The 20,501-nt window shown below is 33.3% G+C and overlaps 1 protein-coding gene across 1 annotated transcript in view; it reads left to right on the top strand.

The window, feature by feature from the left end:
* WDR27 (WD repeat domain 27) overlaps positions 1-20,501 on the top strand; it is a 135,682-nt gene that overhangs the window by 13,966 nt on the left and 101,215 nt on the right. Inside the window, exons 11-18 of the mRNA XM_062573046.1 lie at positions 1,215-1,348; positions 1,873-1,949; positions 4,538-4,616; positions 7,106-7,180; positions 8,393-8,496; positions 11,367-11,456; positions 17,015-17,136; positions 17,729-17,862. Of these exons, the coding sequence (XP_062429030.1) occupies positions 1,215-1,348; positions 1,873-1,949; positions 4,538-4,616; positions 7,106-7,180; positions 8,393-8,496; positions 11,367-11,456; positions 17,015-17,136; positions 17,729-17,862 (815 nt within the window). The remainder of the gene's footprint in view (positions 1-1,214; positions 1,349-1,872; positions 1,950-4,537; positions 4,617-7,105; positions 7,181-8,392; positions 8,497-11,366; positions 11,457-17,014; positions 17,137-17,728; positions 17,863-20,501) is intronic.

The raw sequence follows: 20,501 nt of genomic DNA, 5'->3' as shown, positions 1-20,501 counted from the left end.
GGCTGGAGAGCTGGGCGGAGAGGAACCTCATGAGGTTCAACAAGGGCAAGTGCAGGGCCCTGCACCTAGGGAGAAATAACCCCAGGCACCAGTACAAGCTGGGGGCTGACCTTCTGGAGAGCAGCTCTACAGAGAAGGACCTGGGAGTCCTGGATGACAAGTTGACCATGAGCCAGCAATGTGCCCTTGTAGCCAAGAAGGCCAATGGTATCCTGGGGTGCATTAGGAATGGTGCATTGTCAGCAGGTTGAGGGAGTGATCCTCCCTCTCATGCCTGGTGAGGCCTCATCTCAAGTACTGCATCCAGTTCTGAGCTCTCCAGTACAAGAGTCATGGAGCTACTGTAGAGAGTCCAGTGCAGGACTACAAGGATGATCAGAGGACTGGAGTACTCCCCTATGAGGAACGGCTGCGAGAGCTGGGCCTGTTTAGCCTGGAGAAGAGAAGACTGAGAGGGGATCTTACTAATGTCTACAAATACCTTAAGGGGGAGTGCCAAGAGGATGGAGTCGGACTCTTTACAGTGGTACCATGTGACAGGACAAGAGGCAACGGGCACAAACTGAAATACAGGAAGTTCTGCCTGAATATGAGGAGGAATTCCTTTACTGTGAGAGTGACAGAACATTGAAACAGGTTGCCTGGAGAGGTTGTGGAGTCTCCTTCTCTGGAGATTTTCAAAACCTGCCTGAATGTGATCCTGTCTAACATGTTCTAGGTGACCCTGCTTGAGCAGGGGGGTTGGACTAGATGATCACCAAAGGTCCCTTCCAACCTCAACCATTCTGTGATTCTGTGAAGGCTACAGTGTATTCACTCGTGTTACTCATTTCTGAACATATCTTTCAACCTTTATCCCACATGTGCCTCTTTTCTCAGAACTCTTACTGCTGGAATATCTCTATTGTAGAGATATCTCTACAATCTCTATTGTATTGGGATTGGGATGTATTGTATTGTATTGGGATTTCTGTGAATGTTAGGTATGCAAGCCCATTAAGTAATGTACTGAAAAAAGCATAAGCATTTGTTTGGAGGACAGCGTTATCCCCTTTTTACTCTTCAATACTTTGCAGGATTAAACCCATGATTATTTTGGTATATTTCAGTAATTTTCATAAATGACACAAACTAATTTCATTGTCCAAATGCTTCGCTGTTAGAACTTAATTTTGAAGTGAGAAGAGTGTTATCTTGTGGTATAATTGCTGCAGGTCTTATGCTTGCTCTCCTCAATGTTTGAAGATCTGATTGCAGTGTTGGAAGTTAACCTTGCTGCGTTGTTGAGATCTCAGCAGAATGATTTTCTCTTATATGGAAATGAGAAGATTCTATCAGTTATTGCCAGGTACAGAATAATTTTAATTGTTTTTTTTTCAAAGATTGGGATTATGTTTTTATCTTGCTGACACTGAAATACATCAGATGGTTTTGTACAGTTCTATCTGTTGACATGCTATTCACTATCTGTTTTAATATCATGGAGAAATATTTTAATTTCATCGACTGGGAGAAATCTTGAGGTCACTGACAAACTTAAAATCTACAGCAAAGTGAAGATTTTGCTGTTTATAATGTAATCACCAGTCTATATTCAGAGAAGCAGGATTTTAGCCTGAAAATACGATGATACAGTGAATCTTGTCTGAGCAGAGGCTTGTCTGTGCCTCTGGGTATCTGAGCTGATAAAATAATCCACTGTGCCTCATTCGAGCTCATGAAAGGCTCATTGATGTTGTACGGACACACGTGTGCATGCACACTCATGCATGCACACACACAAATAACTAGAAAAGAAGCTATGACAACTTTTCCTAATCTGAAGCTTTTGTCCATTGTAGTGATTGATTTTGTGCTTCGTTTTATACTTAGGTGTTCTTTGTTGCCAAAATCTCCACTGTGTAAAGGTTTAAAAAAAAACATTAAGGAACCTTCTAGTAAAATAGTTGGTAAGTGTAAACCAATCTTTAAATGAATTAATAAATATATATTTTAATAACAGTAACTGACAACTGGCTCATGCCACCTCTAATTAAGATACTGATTATTGAATCAAATTGTGTTGCATTGTATTTTTATTTTTATACTTTATTAAGAAGCATTTTGTATCCTAAATACAAATTTATAATGAAAATGATGTTGATACAGTGTTTTTATTTCTTTTAAAAATAATCCTCTGAGAACTTTTTATGGCTTTTGAAAGAATTAAGGAATGTAAAACATTTATTTTTTTTCTTAAGTAATGCACTAATTCATCATTTTGCTTTTTTCATAGTATGTAATATATTTTTCTGTATCACTAGTCTTTCCTTTCTTAACTTTGCTTATGTGTTTAGAGTAGTTTTACAGTCCTGAATAGTTTTTTGTCTATGCCTGTAAATGTAGGAAGTTAAGTTTTGCCTCAGCTTCTCGCTGTTATAAATATGTATGTATGCAGGTGTAAAGAAACTGTCCAACTTTCAGTTGCTATAGAGCACAGATAGCTTCTTTGTCTAGCAATGGTAAAGTCCAGAAACAAAATAACTTTTTTCATAATTGGCTTTTTAAAAAGGTAGTACTTTAAAACTATATTTGTTTTTAGAAAACACATAAATGACTGTCAGCTGTAGACACATAGAAATAATCTGTATTTTCTGTATTTTGTTTGTATCGGTTATACTTGTTGGACCTGTTAGAATGCCAAATGTTAGATCTTTTAGAGTCCAGACATTATGTGATGTTCTCAGGGTGTATCTACACTGTATGTGCAGGACTTCTAGGCTGTTTCTCACATCCAGCATTGATGCCCCTACTACCCCTGCTGACATCTAACACTCAGACAGGTTAGGTACCACAAAGAAGCCCTATGGTCTCTTACGGCAGGTGGTCCTTCTCAAGAAGGACCCTTTCCTACCTCATTTCGTCACTGCAAGTAGAGAAATGTAGCTGGCAGTTTCTGGTGATTCCATCCACAGCATTGTGCCCAAGAGATCGCCCCCAATGAATCTGAGACTTTTCTCTGGGAATATCAACAAGATTTCCCCCTTATCCCTTTATTTACTTAGGATTTTTCTACTTATTGAAGTGTTTGTATTTAGTTTTGGTCTGGAGGCTGCCCTCCAGGTTTCTCCATACGGCAATGTGGATGTAGCCATTGTTAATGACTTCTCAAGCCACATAAAACCCAAACATTTCTATGTAGCTGTCAACCAGTTCGTTAATCGTCATTATATATATTCTACAGAAAATATAGTGTATAAATACGTTATAGCTAATGCACATAAAATCTAAGCATAAAATAGACAACTATAAATACGCTCATGAATTAATGATGAAAAACATTCCTCAGAGCAATATTCCTGTTAATTCAAAGTTTGGAGAGGTTCCTACTCATTGATATTCTTAGGAGAGGGATCCCTCCCTCCATACAGAGAGATCTAGAATCATGGTCTTTGATCTTAAGAGTCACGTCTATATAGTCTGTGACAATCAACAGAGTGAATCAGGACATGTTCAATCCTTAATTTTGACAACTTAATTGGATTTTTTGTAGAATGTATTACCCTGTTCTATGTGTCATACAAATGGGACTATAACAAAGTATACGACGAGACTTTCATACTAAATTTTGTGATGAAAGAAAGATAATTAGGAAATTTGACTTACAACATGGTACCTGAAGACTGATTATCAGTGAGATAACCTGCTACCTGACAACCATCTCTTTGAATTTCACTTGTAGTTGCTCAAAGTTAAGGAAAAGTATAAGTAAGAGATTTTCAAGTACTTGGAAAAAAGCCACAGTGACTCTTATTTATTTACCAATGTGTTTTCAGTGTGAGATTTCTGTTACATCCTAAGTTGAAGTCTTAAATAAATCTACAGTAGACAGTTTTTGCATAATCTCATTTAATTTTCTTTTTTTTGTGCAAAGAAATTCACGCCTGCCTTATGTTTTCAAGCATTTGGGCTCATTAAGCAAATTTATCAAAGATTACATAATGTGAGGTACTTTCTTAATTTTCAGTGTCTTACTTTCTGTGCTGATCTGTAGCTGTGTGGTATGCACACTTAGACTGGTTATGGATGATAAAAAGAAATTTTATGATTATGTGTCAGGCACTTGCTTGGTGCAATACAGCAAAGGAAAGGAAGTTTCGGAAGTTTCTTGTAAAATTGTTCCGGACAGATGGCAATTAACCATCTTACATCAAATATTCCTTGCAATATTTATTTCTGAGGTTAGAGTGAAGAGATAACTATAATTGTTTTTTAATGAGTGCCATAAAACATGTAGACTTAATATATAAACATGCTACTTTTAATCAAGAATTTACCATATGGTTCATGATTTGCCCCCTAGATAGTTGCTATGCAAAACAACAGCTCACATTTCTTTTCTCATTAACCATTGTTTTAGAATAGCTGCTCTTTAATGCCTGTTTGTAACATTAGGAGACAGCAACTATTATACTAGTTTAAAATAATAATTTATCGTAATTTGCAAAAGTATAATGTTAAGAAATACTGTAATGAAAATTAAATTATTTTGCTACAGGAGTGAAAAGCACAGTGAGAGACCAACCCTTGGTTTTCCATAGGAAAGTTAAGTCATCAGGTTATGCAACAGCACCACAGTGAGTAGATACAGTACTAATTTATCTGTCTGTGTACTGGTGTGTTATAGTACTGTACAGTATTTCCTTTCTTACTGCATAATAGCACCATGCAGTGTTGCCACTTTTAAATTAATTACCCATGAAAAATAGATACGTTATGAAACAAAATCTGTTAAAAATATGTTCGAAAATAAAATACCTATAGCTTCTGATCAGTATTAGTGTTCTGTTACTTCTGTGTTGAAAGGAAAATTCCTATGTACATTTACACTATGTCTACACCAACCACTATGTTACTTGAACCTAAGTAACTTTTTTTCCTTATTCTATCCATACAGAGCATACTCAGATTAGCACAGCTAGAAGCATGTCTTTTATTTCCTCTCAGATAGTGATTGAGATGGGACATATTACAATAGTCTCAGTTGTATAACCTCTCTTTAGGTGTGATCTTACCTTTGAAGAACCTTCTGTTCTGTTTTTAGGAACTATAGATCACTTCTTTGAAAGCTTTCTGTAACTTTACCTGTGTTGCCTGAAATCTTGCAAAAGTTTCTCTTGGGATGGAGAGCTCATTCAGATGAAATGAGCAGTGTGGTGCCAGTGGTCTTCAGAGGAAAGGAAACTTTCTGTCAGTGTCTCAGAGCTCAATGTGGTTCCCAGACAAGGCATATCATTTTTGATAGAGATTGTGATAGACAATACCATCATTGTGTATTATATTTATTACATCCATGTTTGTTGTATTTATTACATCACATAGAATGGTACAAGCTGTTGCATGAGAACTTATCCTTACTTTTGATGCAGGTAGATGTTGGAATTGAGACATCAAGAATCTGCCCTGCTAGTAATATACTTCCTGAGTACCTTTAAAGTGATCTGATAAAAGGGTTGCCTAAGTTTATATTTTTAGACTGCTAGTGGGAGCTGTGATTCCATGATTCTGAGAACAGTCTTTTGAGACTGGGACACCTCAAAATAGATTTAATCAAAAAATTTATAATTTTGAAGTGATGGACCCTTTATGCCTGGGGCACATGATTCCTAAATAAGTTGGGTGTGTTCCTAATTCTGAGAACAGACAGACTCATTTGAGTCTTCTCTCCCATTCATCTAATCCTAAAAGCCTTGGGTGAGATAAGATGCACATAAGCACTGAACTCCCTTAGGTCAGGAAAGATGTATTCACTTCACCCTTTACTCTGTAGGAGAGAGTTCTCTTGTTTTTTTCAAACCCACCAGTTAAGCTTTCCTTGAGAATATGACTAAAGTGTTCCTATCATCAAAAGATCAAAGTTACAATGGAAACTGAGTCTCATTTAAGGATTCTTATGAACTTTCACTCTCCTCTGCTGTGTCCTGCTTATCCTTGTTGGGTGAAAGTACTTTTTGGTTGTGATTGTGTCTGCCGGGAGAATGGAATAGTTTTGAGCTGTTCATTAATCCCTTTGGAACATCCCGGGTTCCTTTCTAACTAAGGTCTCACACTTCACCTTAAAGAAAAATCACCTCTGTGTTTTCACCAGGCTTCATACCTGTAAAGACAAAGCCATCTTTATACCTCCAATAGCAAGATATTTTTCTTCTTTTACATTGACAAGATCAATGAATTATGACTATATATTATATTATGACCTTTGGAAGGTCAGTCTTGAGTTATTACTAGCTGAGAAATGTATGAAAATGTCAATGTTTAGGCAAAGGCTGTTGCAACGGAAAGTGGATGATATAAAAATCCGATTTGAGATTTTCAAGATAGAATGTCTTTCGCTCTAAGTGGCCTGCAGGTAGCACAAGCTCTTACACAGACCATGATAAGCAATATCTCCATTTTAGATATGTGTTGTGATGCCGCTACTGAGATATTTACAACTGTATCTGTCAAGAGCAGTTGTCAGAGAGGCTGGACACTATTTCAGAAACTAATTCACAGCTTTCTCAGTCACATTCAGATGATAATTTATCCTATGATAAATATAGGAAAGGTTGTTACGGAAAAGAAAAGCCCATTATGATGTTATTAATCCATTTGCTAGTGCTCATTATAATGATTCTTCTTGTAGATTGGTACTGCCATGTGAAGAACTTGTGCTGCACTTGCTGGCTTTGTATTTTGTTAGCTCAAAATTTACTTTCAAATTTCTGTTATTTCAACCTTATTTCAAAATTTATATTAGGTATTCTATCTCCTACATAGGCTGAAATTCTTTTTGTTTCTTCAGTTTAGAGGTAGGTATCTGAGGACTTTATATGAAGGGATTTAGACCTGCAAAATGCATTATCCAACAACTGGCTCACAGACAGCAGAACTTAGATGCAAACTGGAGAGTCAGATTGTTAGAAAATTTTCTTGTCATCACTGAATGTGTACATTATCTTACCTGTTGACATTGATAGTAAACATAAATAATAAGGAAATAGAATTGTTCCCTGTTTGAAATAAAATACTCCTCTCGTACAGCATTTAATGTTTTACACAGGAGAATCTCTCTTCTTTTTTGTAGAATGACTATGTTTTCTCCAGTTACTAACCTGAAGAAGAATAATGAAGTAACAAAGTGGAAGACCAGTTGTAAATGGTAGGTAACCTAGCAGCTACAGTAAAGGAGAAAAAATTAAAATTAGGATAAATATAGCCTTACAATAAATATGATTAGTAGTTGTTTCTCTTACTGCAGCTCTTTACTTAAGAGTATCACTGGAAATAAAAGGCTGTGTAAATTTGCTATAAAATAACTGTAGCAAGGATTCAAATGATCAAATATCAGTTACAGCTGATTAACTCTTATGTACACAAGAAAATATACACATTAATTTTCTTGAATTTTTCTTAGAGATATGCTTAATTTTTAGAAGCACTAAATGATAAATATGGTTGGAGGCATATTCCCAAAATGTACTTAACATGCAATTCTAGTCACAAAAATTACTGAATAGGGCACAGAAAGGCTTGGTAATTTAAGATCATGTCCCTAATTCACCTCTAAAGTCTTGTATCTTAAGCTAATGCAATGTTATTGTAGATAATAGATTTAAACAGGGTATACATAATGGGATGATTTCACCAGGGGACTCATTATCACTGTAGACACAAAAAACTAATGTTTTTTAAGAGCTGACACTTTCATGATAATTGGTAAGGCATGTTAAAAGAATGTATTATGCCCATTTTTCTCTTGAGTACTATGTAGAGTCTTTGTCCTGTGTGGTGCAAGCATAAAAATAAAGAATGGTTAATGCCATAGTTTTCTTTTAAAAGCTGTTTCCAAAACACTTAATAATATAGGTCTAAATTTTTATACAAGAACTATCTTGAACATACTTGCAAGCACTTAGAAGAACACTGTAGATGATTTCAATAACGGTTTGCATTGTATTGTGGTGGGTTAAGCAACTTAGCACTTAAGTACTATTTTTGTTAGTATCTTGTTAGATAGATGATCAGTGTAATTCTTATTTTTACGTGAGGAGATACTTTTCATTTTGTCTGTTGTCACAAAAAGGTAGATTTTTTTATTTTTTAAGTGCTTTTATTAGGTAGATATGCAAGTTAAGATGTTTAGCTTTCTTTAAAAATCTGTGTTAATTCATGATTTCTTGAATTTGTAATGGTGATAGGAATAATTTTACCCCTTACCTTGGTTTTAGCATAAGCTTTCAAGGAAAACTTATATAAAACTATTTGGAATAACTTCCCAAACAACATTTATTTCGTAACTGAAATAAAAATAGGCTGATTTTAGATCTCTTACTATTTTTCTTTTCTTTTTCTCCTTTTTACTTCTTTGAAGCAAAAATAAAGAATATCCGTTGGAAAGTTCCCCTCCAACCAAATATGAGAAAGAGATGTCTGTTGCTTATAAACCAACCCCAATTTGTTGCATTCAGTATTCTGGTATGTATAGGCTGTATAAGATGTACTGTTGTCTCAGTGTACAGAAAGAAAAAAATCGTATGAGAAGATTGAATAGGGCACAGATTTACTAGGTAAATTCCCACAAAACTCTTTGGCAATATCATCTACAGTCTGATCATATTTTTTCAGCTTTCAAAACCATGCAAGCTGCTAACTCATATGCAAAAGGGTTCTATTTCTTCTCTGATTTTACATCTCTCTTGCCTTTTGACTCATTATAAGATTTTCCCACCACATCTTGAAAATTAATAGTCTAACAACTTCTTTCACTAAGAAAGTTTATTTTCTAAAAAATTTACTTAGTGTCATCAAGGTTAATAAAAGCTGAAGTTCTGTTTCAGAAGAATCAGAATATTCCTATTTCTCTTACAAAGATAATTCAGTCTTTGTATGTTAAAACTATAAAAAATGAATTTTTGAATATAGTCCAAAAGAGAATATTTTTCTTAAATATTTTGAAGAAGTGAGTCATGTCTAAAGTTTGGTCATTCCTAATCCATATGAATATTATCATACAGAAACAGATTCAGATTAACAGTCAAATGGATCACCAAGTGTATACTTACTTATGTTAACATACACCCTGCCATACACCAGTGAATTAAAAAATGAATCTTTGTAAGTATTTTGGGGATAAGAGTAGCTTTCATTTTCAAGAAATAAAATCAACTTAGATACAGTCAAAAGCTTTTCCAAAATATTTTCTAGATGTAAAATTTCCCTATAAACTTGGAAGATTTTTTTTTAATGTTCATGAAAGAAATCAGTAACAGAAAGCTTATTTCTAATATTATGTGACCTTAAAAGTAAAGATTATTTTTAGCAAAAAATCAACACTATAGTTTTGATAATACTTTTTAAGCATAATTTTCTCTTACTTATTCTGAGGAAGAGACAGCTCTTTCTCTCACACCATCCCCCCAGAGATTTGAATAGCCCCAAGTTAGCAAAATGAAGGTTAAAAAAAACCCCATAGAGTTTGTTTTCTTGGATTAAAAATCATATTATCGCAAGCTGGTAAAGAGCTGTTGCTATTGCAGTATGTGTTGCCAGATGGTTCCTAGCTTTACATTATAACTTCTCTTATAAATTTGCAACTTGAAATTAAACATTGTCAAGTGGTCTTTGTAAGCTATGAATCAGAATAATATTTATGTGCATTTTTAAACATAGTAGAAAGAAAATTAAATAGAAAGCTCAAGTAAATGAGATTATAAAGTTGTACTACGGAGCTAATGCAAACCCTCTTGGATTTAATAAACATCATATTGAAGTAGTGGAGGTGTTGTGATGTGTGACTTGTTACTCTGTATTAGAAAACAGACTTTCCCTAAGCATTTGAGATGATCTTCCATTAAACAAACCTCTAAAATTATAAGCAAAGTGATTTTCTTTCATTCTTCATGAACAGGAAGGTTTATTAATTATGTGTGTGATCACTTACCTGATACGCTTACCAATCAGGTCACATGCTAAGTTGACATATGTTCTCAAAACCTTTAGGAATGGGGGAAATCTGAAGAAGAGCACCACGCTTTAGTTTGAAGATTCCATACCTTTGAGTTCATGGGGCATACATTTTTTAGAGTATTTTGTCCTGGGCTAGTTCTCTTGTTTTTGTGAAGAAAATATTTAAAAGCATTGTTTAGTATGTGCAAGTACTACTACTTCGAGAAAAATAATCAGCTGAAATATTGCTGGTCAGATAAAATCAAAAATATTTTTATAAGGCAAATCTTTGTCACTCTGTTATAGTGATGTATTTAGTAATTGATAACATAAAAGAGGATTCTGGAATGCTTCTTTTTACATACAATTCTACCTCATTCTGTGTATAACTTTTTAAATTTCACTTTTAATAGATGGCTCTTAGCAATCAGAAATATACTCCTCTTATCTGTTTATATAGTCATAATTCATTTATTTGGAAAAAAAATGTTGTATTCTATATAGTGTTCTGAAATTTCAAGGTGGGTAGTATTTGGGTTTTGGACAGCAGTGAGTATCTTTGGAGAATAAAGAGTTAAGCATGCCTTATGTTCCCTCACCCTTTGCACAGATGCTCAGGAGCTTTATGAAAGGGGTGCTTGAGATACCTCTGTCAAAAATTACTCTTCATGGTGGACCTAATAACGTTGATCTGAATGGTGAACTTTCTTTCCTTTCTGTCCCTTTTATCTTTTCTCTCTCTGCCTTGCCTTTCCATTTTCCCATTGGTTTGTTTATTTATTTGCTCTTACATTATTCTCATGTTTTTTTTCAGGGAAGTTATTTGAGTGAACAATTAAATTTCCCAAACCAATACAATTGGGTAAACATTAAGGGACTACCCTGTGAGTGTGTACCCCTGCTAAATACCAATACAAATGAATAATCTAACTGCCCTTGGATAGTTCTTAGGATTACTTTATGAAGTTGACAAGAAATTTATCTTTATGAAGTGATCCAGAATACTTAATATATGCTTTTTATTCTGATACATATGAAAATACAATATAATTTTAACATGAAGATATACAGAAATTAATGAAAGCCAGGAAGTAGATTAATATGGCTGCTGAATATTTCTGCATTAAAGTTTTTTGGGAGCTTTTGGTGAAAATTGAATTTCTTCCTTGTGATGAATAATTGTTGTGAGAATATGTCAAGACAACGAGAAAAGTACTGTGTACAGATTCTTAAAAAGTTCTGAAACACAAGTTGTTTGTGGTATCCACACAAAGAATGTGTTAGACAAGTGAAATTAATATCTCATGTATATTTTATTTTAGTGACATATGTGACTCTTATGATTTAAGGAAACAACATACTTGAGCCTTTTTGCTTTCAAACATAAAGTCTCCTTATAGGGGATGGAGAGCTGCTGGCTTGTGGCCTGGCTGACAAATCTGTACTGGTATTTGATTCCAACCTTACTGATACGCGAGCTGTTTTTTCAGGTAAGTTTATGAATTACATTATTAAAGTATATAATAAAAATACTTTTGAAATAATATAATACTTTTTTAGGTATATAATGATATATAATTGTGAGTTTAATCTATAATGGCACATTAATGGAAAGATCTCACTTGTGTCACCTTGAAAAGAAAGGATGATTCTTCTTGTTCAGGAGGTAGAAGTTATTTCTCTGATTGGTTAACTTCGTTATAGACTTAAACTGCCTTCCAGTTTTCCATGTTTCTCCATGTTTCCTGGGTGATAAATGATAGTCATATATCACAATATATATTGCACTATGCACTGTTTCTGTGTATAATACAATAATTAAATATAAATAATAAAGGCACTATATTGCAATGATAATGTATATTACAGTAATACATCGTAATAGATAATTAGTCAAAAATTTGACAATGGGATCAGTCAGCAATGCTTTTGGATTGCAGCTCCAGACTTCTGAAGAATAATTAGTGGAAATAAAAGGGACTTTTCCTATAGAGAAACGTCTATCTAGAAAAGTGTACAGAAGTACTAAATATTTAACATTGTAAATGAACCTTTTAAAAAAATGAATTCTAAATTTCTACAAAATAATCTGAGGTATTGCAAATAACAGTAAATGTCATGACTTACAAGAAGTCATATAGCAGGACTGATTTACTATGGAAGTTTAATGCAAAATGACTGCTGTTTATGAATAGACCTTACCAAGTATAAAAAGAAAGTTTTTACAATTATTTGAGAACATTATTTCTAAGTAAAGATTCTGAAAGCTGACTTCTGAAAACAATGATTTTTTAGAGTAATTTTCATTATATTTTGTAGAAGAAGACATGGGAAAAGGCAGTATCAATGGAAAAGTTACAAAACACCTGATACTAATGCTGTTGATACTTGTGGTATGCAGTATTTAAAAAATACTGTTAAAAAGCTTGTCAGATTATTTTACTGAGTAAATACCATCTTTTTCTTTTAATTACTGTCATCATTGTACCAAAAGGATACTGCCTTCTTTAAATTCACATCTACCATTTTATATGACTTTTCTGTATGAGAAAGCCATGTCTCACAGACTGCAACGTTAATGGATTTCTCAAGTCTATAGCAGCAAGTTGTAGAAAGCTATGTTGTGGTTCAAATTAAGTTCATCAGTCTACAAATTCTACAACATGAAAAATTTAATTTCTTCGACAGTTTAATTCTTTAATATAAGAAATTGCGCTGATGAAACCACCGAATTGACTTTTCCCATACTGTAGTTTTCAAACATGAGGAATCCAAGATTTTTTTTTAAATTGGAATCAAACTGTTGACAAAGGCCAAATTACGAGAAGGAAAGCACTTTATGCATTGCCTTATATGTGGGTTTTGATTTTTTTTCTGCTTTTAGCATTCCTTTCTAGCTGACAGACATCAGTTCTATTAGTGTCAGAATGTGCCTGGTTTGCAAATTCATTGTCATTTGGTGTGCTTTGAGTTACAATCTTTTTCTTAAATAACAAATCTTCGTATTATCCTCAGAACAAGTATTTCTAGTGCTGACGTGTTATGCTTAACAATATTCACAGCAAGACGAAGTCCTCAGCTTGTAAACTTCTGTTTTACTCAGGATTATTAAAGAAAGAAAATTCTATAATCTTTGAAATGGCTGACATGTTCTGCATTGTGGCCACTGATAAAGATAGCATTACTCATATTTTCCTTTATGTGGAGAAATTGATGAAAACATGCTTTGTGGGCAGGGTAATAAAGTCTTTCTTTGCTGCAATAGCAAGTTCATAAACTTTTACAGATGTTTTTCTTCATATATCACCAACTAATTTGAGCAAATTTATTGTGCAAGTCACATAAGCTGCAGCCAGAAACAGTGCTTTGAGATCTTATTAATATTTTTTTGTTACTTAAGCAGTACTGGAACAAAAGCAGGAATTTGGCCAAGGGGACTCTATATAGCTGAAATATATTTAACAGTACTCAACTCATTGTTTTAGAAGTTCAGTATTTATAAAAAAATGCAGTTAGCCAAAAGAGATCAAAATTATTTATTCCCTTTCCTTACCTGGTATGAGTTATCTATAAAAAAATGATAAAACACTGCTATAGTATTTGGAACACAGCAGCTTAACAAAATTATGCCCAAAGAATAGGAATGCTCTTGTAGATCATTAGCGCATTTTTCTTAAGTAATCTGAAAAAGCTTTAATATAAAAGACTTTAAAGAACTTCAAGAGCTGATTTTTACAGAAGGGCTGCTCTGAACTTGAAGTAGAACGTAAGTCTTGCAAAATGATTCCATGAGGCTGTAAATTATCATTGTATCATATAAGTTCTGTAGCTGTTCTTTGCTGTCTGTCTACTGCAGATCCAGCATCTCTTTTTGTGAAGCACTATGAAAAGTCATACATAGGCTGGTTTTACTTGAGTGCATATGGAGATTTTGTGCTGCAGAAAGTGACATTTTGCTTTCTTAGGTATCTTTTCACATGAGTTTATTTTTTATTCTGGCTTCATTGTTCTTGCCCTGGCAATAGGTGACTTGTATCTCTGTTACATCTCAGGGGAAGCTTTTAGTTTTGTTGATGTTAATGGATCTTTACCTCCATATACTTGCTACATGCTAAATAATGCCTAAGGAATGACTTCATTTGGTACTGGCATTAACAGAAGACATGAATTTAGGCAATATCATTTAAGATGCATCTTATAAATTGTGAGATTTTACCTCGTAGAAATAAAAAGCCTTTAGCTAATAATGTCTCAAAACCTAAGAAAGTACTGATTCCTTTATGATTTAGAAAGTAATATCAACTAAAGCTTTCCTTCAGATTTAGAAACATCTTAATTCTAACCTTTTTTCTTTAAAATATGTCTATATATAGATATATCTATATCTATATCTATAAAATATATCTATTTAGATCTCTATATTTTGTATTAAAGTATACTGCTCTATACTAGAGTGCAGATTCCTATGCTAATTTAGGCAGAGCTGCTTAAAATACTGCAGTTTTTTGCAAACGCGAAGTCTGTTAGGATGAGAAGAGTAAAATGACCTGCAGCAGACTTCATGCTACTACAGAGAAGTGGTTTCTGGTGCCAGTACTTAGGTGTCAAGTTTTAGTTTGTTTTACTTTTTTTTTAAAAAAAGAGATTAATTACTAAATTGTTTTACTGATGATTGGCTTTGCTCCATTAGTGTTTATCTTCTTTTTCTTTATGATGCGTAGTATGAAAAGATTTGTAAACCACATCCTACTTCAAGCTCTTCAGTTAGTACAAGAATGCAAGCTGCACTGTGTTCGCAGTTCTTATAAAAAACATCATAAATATGAAACTGTAAGACACTGTAGGGTGGTAGGAACTGCAGATCATCTGTTGTGTGCTTATTTAATTCATGTAGTTCTTTATGGATGGCACAGATTATCAGGTCTGGTATGAAGTATCATCCATAATAAATGTATTTCCTTTCATTAAAAACGTGATGAATGATTTTAAAATATAAGAGTTTTAAAAAATAGTAATTTCATTTTTTTTTTGAAAAAAGGCAATTTATCATTCGTGTTAAAAAAAATGAAGGCAGCATGAGCTTCTGAATATATGTGAATATTTAATAAAAACTTTGTAATAATGCACTATGACAGAGGAGTGGTGTAACAAAAGCACTTGTATAATAAGCCTAAATGTATTCAGTTCTGTTAGTTGAAGTGATCCATTAAAGTTGAAATAGTTTTGCATTCCTCTTCAGTGTTGGCTCTTCAGGGTGCCTGTGCCTTATTGTGAAGTGCAGGTAATCCTAACCAGCTTTAAAAAGGTTACAGCTAGCGTGGCCCTTTTGAAGAATTTCTACAGAGTCGGCGGCTGTCCTTCTCAGTGTGCTTCAGGAATGGGGAACCCTGAGTAAAGGCTGTTTTGAAGCTCACTGGCCTCTTGCAAGCCAGCTGGCATCGTCTTCACTGTGCTTTGGGACTGGGGGACCTGGAGTGCAGAAATTTTAAGCTTTTTGCATTGCTTTTCCAATTTTCCAAACCTCAGATTTTCCTAGATTCTCAAGTTTCTTACCATTTTGAAAAACTGTTTTGTATATTCTGGTAAGTATTTTTTCCTTTTTTGAATACAGATAATTTAAGGCTTCCAAATATTTTTATGAAACCAAAGCCACAAAATAATCCCTTTGCTTTGAGAATAAATAGTGGCAGTGAAATTATACTTGAAAGATTATACTGTGTAGTGTGAAAAGAAAATAAAAGCTTATAATAGGCATGCTGTTTCAACCATAAATCTTAATGTTTTGTCGTTATTTATTTAGTATTGATAGATGTACCTATGTAGTACTTCAGCAATTTTCTGGTGAAAATGTTATAGGTCTTTTGTAGTTGGGAATTAAAGTTTCTTGTTTATAAATCTTTTAATGGATAGATGTTATCAGAGAAAGCCTTAATTGCTGAGATAAATTACAGGATAGGCTAATCAATTGAAAAGAGTTTAAATATTTTACATAAAATTTCCATTGACTAAAAAAGAGAAAATGTGCACAAGAGGGCAGCATAAGCACTCTGAATGTTTTGAAGTTAGGTGAAATTCTTTAGATTGAGATCTGATAATCTGGACAAATTAGGAGAGTAATATGGGCCAAAGGATGTTAATTACGTTGACATATTTTCTTGGGTTTTTTGAACCTTTTGATCAGCATCAAAATAATTTTAGGCTATAAATGAGTAAATTAATAATTTTAACTTCTGGATGGTATTTCTAGCTTTTTAAGTTTTCTCTTTGTAAGTTTCTAATCTTATTTTTAACTGTATAACACCAACATTCTGATCAGACAACTACCTGATTCTTGCAAAACTTTTGGTTATTAAGAGGAAATTATAGAATCTATGATTTTTAAGAAATATTTATCTTTTTTAAAAATCATGAGACAGTATTGCAGAAGCTGCTCTAGTGGCAGTTGTGTTTTTACAACAACAGTAGCTTAGTAATAAAAATCTAATGAATAAAATAAAAAAATCTGTTGCATCTATTTGAAAAATCTTAAATGATTTCCACAGTCTATTTTTAATATACTAACATCAAATTTTATTGCAATGTAGTACTCAAATTCTCTTTTGTTTTCTTTTGAGTAATACTGTATTTTTGCTTAAAAGTGATTTTTTAAAATTTATTCTTTTAAAATATGAATGTCTATAAAAGAAAGATTTGTCCTTTACTCTTGATTTATTATAATGTTTTCCTGTGAACTCCTTTATAACAATGGAGGCAATGTCATATAAATGCATATGATTGTTCAAGTAGAATAACTTGACATTTCTCTGACCTTATTTAATTCTGTGCAGGTTGATTATTAAAATGAGAGGCATTTTTCAACATTTTTTGGTGGAAGAAAAAAATGAATGAATAGTTTACTATTACCTGTTTTAATCCAGCCATTTGAAACATATATTTAAATTGTATTTAATATTTTGTATAATTATATTAAAACAATAAATTTATCTCTGGAGAAATGTATAAATGCATGAAACAGGCTTTATGATGTTTCCATTATTATTTTTATTAGGTCATGATGGCGCAGTTAACTCCGTTGGCTGGAGTCATGACAAGAAGTGGTTAGTTTCTGCATCAGAAGACCGAACTTTAAGGATCTGGTCAGTCTGCAGTAAAGAACCTGCCCTACTTCTGGTAATGAGAAACTCATGTCAGTTGGTTCACAGAAGTTGGTTCACTTTTGCATTTTAATATACTTCCATTTTAATGGGTCTGTAGAAGGAACATGAGGCCTTTCAAAGCTACTGAGTGGCAGTGATTCCAGTTGATACTATGATCTAGCTGGTCATCACTGACTGCAAATTAGATTTTTTTATCTTGACAATTTGTGAAAACAAAAAACTTTGGTTGCCAAACTTAGGATGTCTGGAACTTTTGGTTTTAATGTCTGCTAAATATTTTCTATTTTCATTGGCTCAGCGCTGCTTGACTTTATAGTCTACTCCTCAATTCAAATGGAAGTTTAGTGTATGAAGCTAGATCATATTAGACTAAATTGACTGCAGATACTGTTAAAGTTACTGCCAATTAATTTAAATAGAACAAAAATTTTGTCTTGAGATTAATAGATATTGAAAATAGAAAGCACCACTACACAGTAGGTTAACCTTTTGGCATATGATCAGGATGACAGATACATGGAGGCTACATCTTAATGCTGGAGATTCAGACAAAAAAATGTTCAGTGTACTGGAATCCATTCTTAATTACTTACTTTGAATTTCAGGGTAAAGACAAGTTCCATAAATCTGTACGCTTTGCACAGTTTTATTATATAGATACCTTTATATTGCTGTGTTGTGGAGCTGAATTTCATCTATTAAGTTTCTATCTTGACACTGCGAAGGATGACCTAAAACGGTGAGTGAAATTTCTCATTAACAGACCAGTGAAAGTATTTGTACTATTCAATCTGGTTTTTTTTGGAGGGTGGTGATGTTGGAGGGGCTATTTTAGCAAGAATATTAAAGGATAAAAATATAATTTGAACAAATAATAAACATTAATTATAAAAATGTATTTGTTCTGGCATAGTGGAATAAATAGGTAATGTCAGATAATTTCTTATGGTGCATACCTTATCTAATGCAAATATTTATTACTATTTTACTATTCACTGTTTTACTATTACAGTTAGAATTTTGCCTTTTGAGCTTTACCTACTGACTGCTTATACCTTAGTATGTATTAATATCCTAGCTTCTTTTGAATAACTATTGCAAGTCCTTCTCCTATTTCTGAATACCTGAATACTTCTTTCAGAGAATGCAACATAGTGTGACTGTTTTCTTCTTTGCTCCATCAAATGGAAGTATATCACTTCCATCTTTTTCACTGTCTTTCCATGTTATATTTTATCTATTTACTTCTCGTATTAACTTATTTTGTCCCTGTATTTCATCATTATTAGACATCCTTCATACACTTCTTACTGACAGTGTTCTGTTTATCTTTAAATGGCTCTCTCTTTCTGACTTGGAATCAGTCCTTTTATTAAATGTCTTCTATACCTTTTCTTATCTTTTAGTTTATAATTAGAGCTAAAACTGTACTTATACCCTTTTACTAAGTTTCTCTGCTCTTTATTTGCTCTTCCTGGTTTTCAGCAATACTTTTGTATATGAGAACTTACTCAATTCAAATATGCATGCATGTGTGTTTGTATGTATGTTTAGACACAATACTGTTTAAACAGATCTTGAAGAGATTTTCTTTTTTTTTGTCTTATCTTACCACTAGAGATTTTGAGTGGAAGGACAAACTATTAGCTGATAGCGCAAATAATGTATCAGTTCATTATATTCAATTGTATTGAGCCACATCCTCAGGTGGGAAAAACTAGCCTGTTTCCTTGCATTTTTGGCAGCTATTCAGAAAAGCATATTAAGCACAAACTTAAATCCTTTCTTGAATAGTAGCGCTTTCTTAAATTGAAGTGTGAATGTGGTAGGTGGAGCTTCACTGAAACTTTAAACAGTCCTACAGAAAACAAAAAAAAGCTGTCAAATTATATCACCTCTGTAAAATACATTTTTTTAAGAACAGAAGCTTCCTTTTATTTGAAAACATACCTAACATATTATTATGGTCATCTAATTTAACTTCTGATTATAAGTTGTTCAAAATGGTGAGTTAACTGCTGTTTGTAAGACCTAGAAACCTGCTGAGTTTTACAGTTAACCTATTGGCAAGTGGTTCCTTAATATTCATTTCTGGTCAAAATCCTTAATGGAGTGAGTGGCTCTTATTTATGTGATTTTAGTCATCTACTCTCTTTGGAATGGGAATATAGCTAATAGACTGGAAAACTATAGGTTAAGGAATGTAGAATTTTCTGCTCTGATTTTATAGTGTATACATTACATTAGAAAAGTAAAACTAATAGAATATAATGAAAAGTAAATAGTAGAATAAATACACAATCACCTTTGAAAAGACTCCTTTTGTACCTTGAATTTCTGTCTTGACCGGTTCTACAGATATCTTATGTTCCAAAGTGTTCAGCCTGCGGAAAAGGCTACAAAATATAGGAGGAACCTGGGAGATTAGGAAAGGTGATTCTTGATTCCAGTTATGCTTGAAATCTATACATAGCAAAAACAAATGATTTTGGGAAACTGAGGCAAGCAAGTCTTTATCTCATACCATCCTTAACTCATATATACAGGCAATCCTGGAGGAACTTAGAAGAAAGAAGATATAAATTAATATTATGATCTTTTAAATCCCTGTTATGCTGATAACTTTTCCTTTAAAAAATTTAGTTAAAATATTTTTTCCATTCTATTTTTGGAAGCTTGGCCTTTTCTAATTATTTTTTTTCTTGTGGCATGTATCGTACCAGCTCTAGATGGCTCCATATTTTTATACAAATACTTTCCTCTAGGAAACAGATATCCAGTAACTGGAAGAACATGCATACTGCACTTATTGTTGCAGAAACTTTTCTGAACTACCTTGAAGGTAATTAGTTTGGATAATACAAGTAATATGGAACTTAGTATAGTTGTAGAACCAATCCAAGCAGTTTTGCATGGTCTTGGGCACTGAACTTCTACTTTGGTCTGTGCTGCTCCTGTTATTTTTTGGAAGTATGTGTTCTCCTAGTTTAAAACTCTTCGGGTATATAGGGTTGTGCTTATAGCAGTATTTTTGATATTGCCATACTCTCAGCATTCCTTCATGGATGAACAGTAATTCAAAAATATGCCATTAGACTTCCTGGGATATTAATATAATGCCAAAAGACAATACATACAATTGTAGACATTACAACAAATCCACAACACAGTCTAAGCCTGGTTATATTAAGAAAAAAAAGGTATTACCAAAAGGTTGATTTGCTTTGATGTTTCCTTGTGGCTTCCCTCCAGCTTATTTCCCAGAATTTCTTTCTTTTATGAAACATTGCGTCATTACTTTCATTTCTCACCGCTCTTTCATTCTGCATTCTGAGTCAAGTTTGGAAGAATACTTGAATGGAACTGATTCAAGAAGAT

Source organism: Rhea pennata, chromosome 3 (genome assembly GCF_028389875.1).
Source record: "Rhea pennata isolate bPtePen1 chromosome 3, bPtePen1.pri, whole genome shotgun sequence".
Classification (NCBI taxonomy): Eukaryota; Metazoa; Chordata; class Aves; order Rheiformes; family Rheidae; genus Rhea; species Rhea pennata.
Note: the sequence above shows the minus strand (reverse complement) of the source record. Positions and strands in the feature narration are given on the sequence as shown.